General features: G+C 33.3%; 1 protein-coding gene across 1 annotated transcript; it reads right to left on the bottom strand.

The window, feature by feature from the left end:
* Positions 1 to 1,741: 1,741 nt before the first annotated feature.
* Positions 1,742 to 2,569, bottom strand: LOC122269439 (uncharacterized). Its single transcript, XM_043042617.1, has one exon. It carries the CDS (start codon positions 2,567 to 2,569, stop codon positions 1,742 to 1,744), a length of 828 nt encoding a protein of 275 aa, XP_042898551.1.
* Positions 2,570 to 8,409: the final 5,840 nt, after the last annotated feature.

Below are 8,409 nucleotides of genomic sequence, written 5' to 3' on the forward strand. Positions count from 1 at the left end.
CATAGCTGTTTTCCCAAAAGATAACTATTTCTTTCATATTTATTTATTATATATGTTACTGTGAATGACCGAAGTTGATTTCCACCGGCGAAGGTTGACAATCACATATTCGCTTTGGTAAATGTCCTAAATATATACTAGGTCTAGTTAAGTGCCACTGCCCGGTATGCCCTACATCAATGTTTTTTTAAGACCGAGGGCCACTGCCCAGTATGCATTTAAACCGGTACACTGATGTTTCTCCTAATCTATCCTCACCTGATATTAAAATATCGAATCATAATAAGATCAACGAATAAATTAATATCAAATCGGAATTAACAAATATTTCGGACATTCATCAAACCGAGTGTGATTGTTGACATTCACCGGCGAAAGTCGACATTGTTTTTGTTTCGATCATTCATGTTAACATGATGAAACATGAGCGGAAACATTATTATAAAAAGAAAAGGTGTTTCACGACCCACGAGAAATCTGAAATCTTATGATAGATGACGATTTTTTTTTAAATCAAATTATCCGCATGAACAGATTCTTCGAATAACTCAGATAATGTAAGAATGATTCGGCAATTTTATCTTTGTTTAGTGCTTAAGCATATGTATGCGATTACTTGCATGTGTGTGTCGCTAATGACGGGACATGATTTTGCTGTATTTACATACAAATACATTGATAACATTATTTTATCTTAACTGTTTACATGACGTGAATCGTCACCAAAGAAAGCAGATCCAAAATGATGTGTGTTTGTTGAGGAATGAATGCACAAAATGAATGGATTCTAAAAAAACTGGAAAAAAAAAACTTTTAGCCTACCCTTAAAACGTTATTGAATCAATTATACATTTTTGAAAATTTGTCACGACTATACTTTTTTAATTTTTTGTTTTTGAGGTATTATTGTAATTCATATGTGACAATCAATAGAAAAACCAATTTGCTTCCTCGCTGTAAGGGAATTTTTTTTTTCTAGTGAAAACGGTAGTTTTCTAGTGGTGGAAGAAAGTTGCTCTAAAAAAGATATATTCGTAGAGAAATGATTGGACTAAATGAGCGGATTCTCAATTATTATTTTTTTGAACATCAAATGAAACGTAACTGTGTTAGGGACACATTCTTGAAATTATTTTAAAATATTATGGGTTGATATTAAGGGACAATACTGAGCCATTTCTACAATAAGTACAGCTCTTAAAGTGTCACACCCCTCTTTTTTATAACTATTTCCCGGGCTCAAAAATTTGCTTCATATTATTTCTTTAGGTATGGTATGCTATAATATAATACCTTACCGAGTTTGAATAGTACAGGGAGTCATGGGGCCATATATATATGTTTGGCCGATAGCTTGCGGGTGTATAAAAATCAAACGTGGACTGTAAACTATTTATTTTGCGGGTGCGCTGGTAGCGCTGCGGAGCGTGTATGCTCTTTTGTTGTTTCACATCAACTGGCTCTTGGCTGATAACAATGACGCCAAGAAGCCAACGGGCGTAGCAACATACCGGCTTCAACATACCGGGCCACCTTGAAACATAGTTTCAAAATTTGCACATAAATTGACAAAAAACAGAATTAAACTATACATCTAATAAAAAGATAATTATAAAAACTAATGCAACATACATAAAATTTAAATATATATAATTATAAACAGATGTATAGATTCCTTGGTATAAACCGGATAACTAACACAAAACAAAAGAAAAGTCTAAAATAAAATAAAGAAAGTTAATCAGTCAATAGGTAAAACTGACAGTTTGTGAATGGGTCTTTTATAAGTTCCAGTCTCAGTTTTGACACTGACCACTCTTACCTTAGCATCAGCACTAGGAAAAACTTCTTGTATACGCCCTAATTTCCACTTCAAAGGTGGAATATTGTCCTCTTTAATGAGAACTAAATCGTTAATTTTCAAATTAGGCTGTTCTCGCAACCATTTGGGGCGCTGCTGTAAGCTGGAAATATACTCGTTAACCCATCTTTTCCAAAAATTCTGGAAAAGTTTTTGAGTCAACTGCCAACGTTTTAATGGGGATATGTTTTCGCTTAGAAGGTTCTCTTCTGGTATAGAGGAAAGAGCGGTTCCCACAAGGAAATGTCCTGGGGTAAGTGCTGAAAGCTCAGCGGGATCGTCCGATACTGGACACAAAGGACGAGAGTTCAAGCAGGATTCAATTTGTGCAGTAAGAGTTAAAAACTCTTCAAGGGTCAATTTATGATCACCTATTGTTCTTTTCAAATGCGATTTTGCGGATTTCACAGCAGCTTCCCAAATTCCTCCAAAGTGAGGTGCTGAAGGTGGGTTAAAGTGCCATTTAATTTGCTCATCGGCAAAATACTGATGGATGGATTCTTCTTTTTGAAGAGATTTAACTACTCGATTAATTTCCTTATTTGCAGCAACAAAATTTGAACCACAGTCTGAAAATAATTCATTTGGTTTTCCTCTTCGCGCAACAAATCTTTTTAGAGCTGCAATAAATGATTCAGCGGTTAAATTTCCAACAACTTCGATGTGCACCGCCTTTGTCGCGAAACACACAAATATACAAATGTACATTTTAACTGATCTAACTCCACGTCCAGNTATATATATATATACAGTAAATAAATAACAATTTTTTCATTCTAATGGTATTTTACGCTTTTTGAAATGATGTATACATACATACTTAAACATTGTGGACCCCCTAATTTGTCTATAATAAATTCTTTTCGTATGGTACTATAGTATAACATAACACCTAACCGAGTTTGAATAGTTTACGTTAATACTAATGATATTGTATAGATATGAGACCATGCATATATACAGTATATGAGCAATAATTTCTCCATTTTTAAAGGTCACGTAAATAATACTAAGTTTGTTTTTGAAATTATTTTAAAAATGTATACATTTTTTTCTTGTTTTTTGTGCTATTATACTTCAGTTTTGATTATCATCTACCAAGTCAATTTGCTTCGCTATGAGAAAAAATTTTTTTCTAATGGTAGCAAAATTTCTGTTCTAATGGTAGCAAGCTTTACGAAATTAGATAGTTCGACACTACGTGTAAATAATTTAGAATTTCATTAACTCCCTTTTGTACCAGCCATTTCGTCAAGAACGTTGAAAAAAATCGGCCTACTCTAAATTCTGCTAATTTTGTTTTTTCTACCACTTGATAACATATGTTGCAAAACATCCATTATAATATTGGGACATAAAAAATAACGAAAATCTCTTTAAATTGGTGACATTGACTCACTCCAACAAACAAATGCTGACTATCGTATATTCACTAAACAGAGAAAGTATTCTCTCAGAATTTGCATTGGCCTTGTCGCTCACTAACAGTTTATTGTGGAGCAATATGTGATGAAATCTTAAAAACAAAAAAAATTTAAAAACATATTTGTTTTTTTCCAAAAGATGAAGTGGTAGTCTAAATGATCTATAATTTATTTTTCAAAAATAAAATTTCCATGATATATTAATAGTATGAATATTTATACTCGTATTTGAAACAAGGCAGTGTGTGCCTGTTTTTTGCCAAAAATATGCTATTTTCATAATTGCTGTGAGTTAGCGATAGTTACTCATGAATGTTAGAAGAAGCTTAGCCTATCTAAAGCTAGCGTTGTCTATTATTTAGAAAATGGAAGAAAACGTCAATATGAAGAAAAGCCAGAGTTTGGGGAAAATGAAAAATGTTTGTGGTCTAATTTTTTAGTAATTAAAACCTTACTCCAATGCTGCATTATCTGCAAGTTTGTAAAAACTAAGAATAAGGCAGTGAGTTTCATAATTTTTTATAATTTATAATGTTGCCAAGTTGGCTATTTTCAAGAAAAGTTAAACAACTCTTAAAGAGCTGCGGTGGTTCAGGGTATAGAGCGTTCACCTCCCAATGAGGTAGTCTTGGTTCGAATCCCAGCGATGGCTGGTCGATACGACTACCCCGGTTCACTTAAAATATCCTCAATAGTAAACGGATCATGGGTTAGAGTCCTCTTACCGTCAGGCTAACAGTGTTAGGTTTTCGTAGTTTTCCTCTCAATTCCCAACAAATTACCGAAGTCAGGCATCACTGGCTGATCAGCCTGCGTAAGGACCGAGGGTGAGCGGCATCGGTCCTCGTTAAACTGTTCTACCGTCAAGTGCTCAACTTCGCGCGCCAGTTGTCGGGCAACCAAAGCAGCGCAGCCATCTCTTCAAAATTGTGATGGCATGTCTTCGGATCATCCTCAAGGATGTTTCCCAGACCGTCGCCAATAGCCCGTTGTGCAGCTGTAGTGAGACGTAAATAAAGCTGGCCTATCAATTTTGATCCTCTGCAAAAAGGGGATGGCTTCCCTGCTTTGGTAGCTCGACGGCCTCCCCGCTAAGTTGTGCACTTTACGGGTAGAACAGTTTGACGAGGACCGGTACCGCACACCTTCGGTCACTGACAAAGTGTCACTGACAGCAGCCAGTGATGCTTGACTTCGGTGTTCTACTGGGAAGCGTGTCTTTACGATTAGTCTACTGCCGAACTGAAATGACAACAAAGCGTTTCTGAAAAGCAATATCAACAAATAATAGGCTTGTCTTGCTTATAGCTCTGATGTCATGAAAAGAATCTAGGATAGAAAACACAAATCGATATAATTTTATTTTATATTGTAAGAGGAACTGCTCACTACACAAGAATAAATGTACAACTGAATCGGAATGAATCTATGATTTAAATAAAGATTTGCAAATATTTAACACAAATATCAATAGAACATTCTTTTTTAGAAGTGATATGAAATTTCGTTTTAATACAGAAATAAGCTTTGGCGACAAGTGTGATATGCAATGCAGTTTTGAAATAAAAGCCTTTAAAATGAACACACACTAAGGAAGATCTAATGATTCAACGTGATAAGAAATTGTAGAGTCCTGCACAACCACGTGATTTGACATAACCATGTGACCAGTTGCAAGTATCCAATTCGTTCGGATAATTCGGGGATATCTTTATAAGTAAAATTTCGTTGTGATCTTTATTCAATTCGTTGTCTGAGACAGTAGTATTATTGGGAATGGCGATCGTCATAGTATGACTTTAAAAGTGCCAGTTAAAGAGTGTTTTTAACCAAAAATCATTTATTTTTAAGGAAATTTAATTGTAACTTATTTTAGGAATAACCGAAATCGAATCCATGTGAAAAAAAGGTTAACTTCTTTTATTTATGAACAAAGTTAAGCAACGTGAGATGCCGGCTCGTTTCAAATGCGCATAGATTATAAAGTGTTCTGCAAAAAAAGCCATTAATTTATCTTTTTAAAATCCTATTCAAAAGTGAAGATAACAGAGTAAATAATTCGAGGCCACAAATTAATGTTTAAGCTAATAGAAAGATCCAACACAATCTAACAAAAAACTACTGAGGAAATCATACTGAAAACAACCAACTTGATTTCCAACAAAAACAACGGAGTCGAAATTCGATAATTAGAACACCCTTAGAAGGGGTAGAACTTAAAAAAATTTAGTCACTAGTTCAAAAGACAAATAATTCAAACAAGCCATGGTGGTTCAGGGGATAGAGCGCTCGCCGCCCAATGAGGTGAACCGGGTTCGAACAGAGCAACAGCTGCTCGATTCGAACTTCGCACCGACCCTAGTGCTGACTTAAAATACCCTCAGTGGTTGACGGATCATGGGTTACAGTCCCCTTGCCGTCAGGTTCACCGTGGGAGGTTTTCCTCTCCATGTAACGCAAATACTAGTTAGTTCTGTCAAAAAGCCCTCCACGAAGGCAAATTTCTCCCAATACTCGATCCAGGAGTTCCCTTGTCCTCTGGATTGGGTTCAAAATGACACAGAGCTGAACATGAGTGGTCGTAAACCCCAAAGAATTGGGTCGGCTGTTCAACGGCGGTTATAAAATTAAAAACATATTTCAAACAGACAGTGACAGCCTATCATTAAAAGTGAGAAAAATAAAAAAGGAACTAAGTAAGAGTTTAAAAAAATCTTCAGAATTAGCTTTGGTTAACTGAGATTTTCGGATTAAAGCAATTCGGATAATTGAGATTCTACGCGATATCAGCCTTCTACATCGATTTCTGGGCTGAGGAGCATTATTAACTACTTTTTTAGTCCGAGTCAAATTTGTTGTAATGGACCATAGTTCATTTCGATTTTAGGTTTAATCAGGCAATCTGTTTTTTTGCACTTTCCTTGATTCGTTACATTTTTGCAGCGGATTTTCTTCTTGATGGCCAAAATATTGACGTCCGGCTGTTTTTAAAAAGTATATTAACAAATATATATATAATTGACGGTTTTTGAATACAGCGTTTATTCTTCCAAATGAGATGGAAGTAAAAATGTTTCAGTTGAGATTAAACGTACATTACTGATTTAGATATTAAATTACCAGAGTTTAATAAAGTCCGTTTTCTCAACTCTTTAAATGAATCATTATATATAAATATATTTTTTTACAAAGGGTTAGAAAATAATGATGAAGGGCATTCGCCACGGGATAGATGTAAAAAAAAAAATTTAAATAAACGTTGTTGAAAGATTCATTTTGTTCAGACTAAAAGTTTTTACTTCAAATAAGAACTGCAAAGAAAAGAAAATAATACAATGAAAGCAAAAATATAGGTATGCAAATAATACTGAACATTAAAGGCAGTGTGAATACACAATAATGTAAGTTTACACACAAACAATATAAACACATCATCATGAAAGTATAATTGTAGAGCCACATATGTGGATAACATGTGGGATCATAAAATTCATAAACATTGAAACAAAAAATTCATTAAGACATGACCGATTCTACCTTACAAAATATTGCTTTTTATTACTTCTTTTGAATATAATATATTTTTTATTTTACTTCATCATTTTTCAAATCTCCGTGAGTATTACTAAGTTATTATTTTGAATTTTCTAAAAAATATTTCCAACTTTTTTTTTTAATAGAAATGTTTTTATACCCCTCCCCCCAAAAAAATAATAATAAATGCAATAAATGTATAAACAAAACAACTTAAATAAGCTGCATTATTATTTGAATATTATTTTTTTAGTTTTTCAAGTGAAATAAACTAATATCTCTCGCTATTCCACTTTTCACTGTACTATAAAGAATAATTTTTACGAGTCCCACTTATTCTATTTTCTCCTATATAAAGCAGTATATAATGGATGGTACTAGATTCAAGTGATATGGGGATATTGTTTTAAAGTAAACTTACATCATATAGGATATGCAGAAGAGGAATGGGAACATATATAAAATTTTTAACCATACATAAAGCATGTACATTATATAAGTGACAAATAGTCTACATTGCATAGAACGTTCTATTTTTGCATCAAAATAGAACTTTTTTCTACATATGAATAAAAAAAGACGTACATCAACGTGAAAAAAGTGTGATGAGCATCGATACATACATACATTTGATTGCTAAACAATCACAGCATAAAAGTATAATAGCTATATAGATACACAATTATACTCTTTGTAAGATTACCCAAGGTTACGCCATTTCCTCCCTCAAGCGAAATTTCTCTCTCTTTTTTCCCTTATGGCAGCAAGAAGAGGAAGCCATGACAATGAGGAAAGTGTGAAGAGTGGGAAAATCGCGTAAACTTGGTGTTCTATTTGCAAAGAGTATAAAGAATAACCAATTGTAAAAATGAACAACAACAGACACAACCATTTTGCTTTGAAAATAAAATTTGTGACAACATTGAGCAAATAAAGAGACTAATATAATAATTCAAGATAAAACATGCAGAGTATTGCTTTTCTTTTTCTTTCTATATACAACGCAAAGCGCGTAATTAAAGTATGTATGCCAACTTAAAGTGTACGTTTCATAAAATAATAATAATTTGTAAAGAAATAAGTTACATAATTTTAGGTCTACAAAGTAATTCAAAGGCTTAATCATAAGCACAAGGTGTTCCCTAATAACTACCCTTATTATATAGTTTTGAGTCTTCGTAAAGAATTAAAGCAAAAATAAAATTATTAAAATGGGATTTATAAGTTAATATTTAAGTAAGAAAAAAATTGTTATTTAAGTGAAATAAAAAAAGCTATGTGTTTGGTCTTGACTTATATTATAGATATATACATGTTACCGTGAATGGCCAAAATCAGGAAAATGTCGACTTTCACCAGTAAAAGTCAACAATCACATAGTCGCTTTGGTGAATGTCTGAAATTATTTGTTATGCCCGTTTTGATAATAATTTATTCGTTGATATTATTATATTCATTCGATATTTTAATATCTGTTGAGAATAGATTAGGAGAAACATCAGTGTTCGGAGTACCGGTTAAATGCATACTGGTCAGTGGTACTTAACTAGACTTAGTATATATTTCGGACATTTACCAAAGAGATTATGT

This window comes from Parasteatoda tepidariorum, chromosome 9 (genome assembly GCF_043381705.1).
Source record: "Parasteatoda tepidariorum isolate YZ-2023 chromosome 9, CAS_Ptep_4.0, whole genome shotgun sequence".
Classification (NCBI taxonomy): domain Eukaryota; kingdom Metazoa; phylum Arthropoda; class Arachnida; order Araneae; family Theridiidae; genus Parasteatoda; species Parasteatoda tepidariorum.

What these genes read in the sequence shown, in the direction of transcription:
- LOC122269439 (XM_043042617.1), bottom strand. Translation starts at nt 2,569, where the DNA reads ATGTACATTTGTATATTTGTGTGTTTCGCGACAAAGGCGGTGCACATC.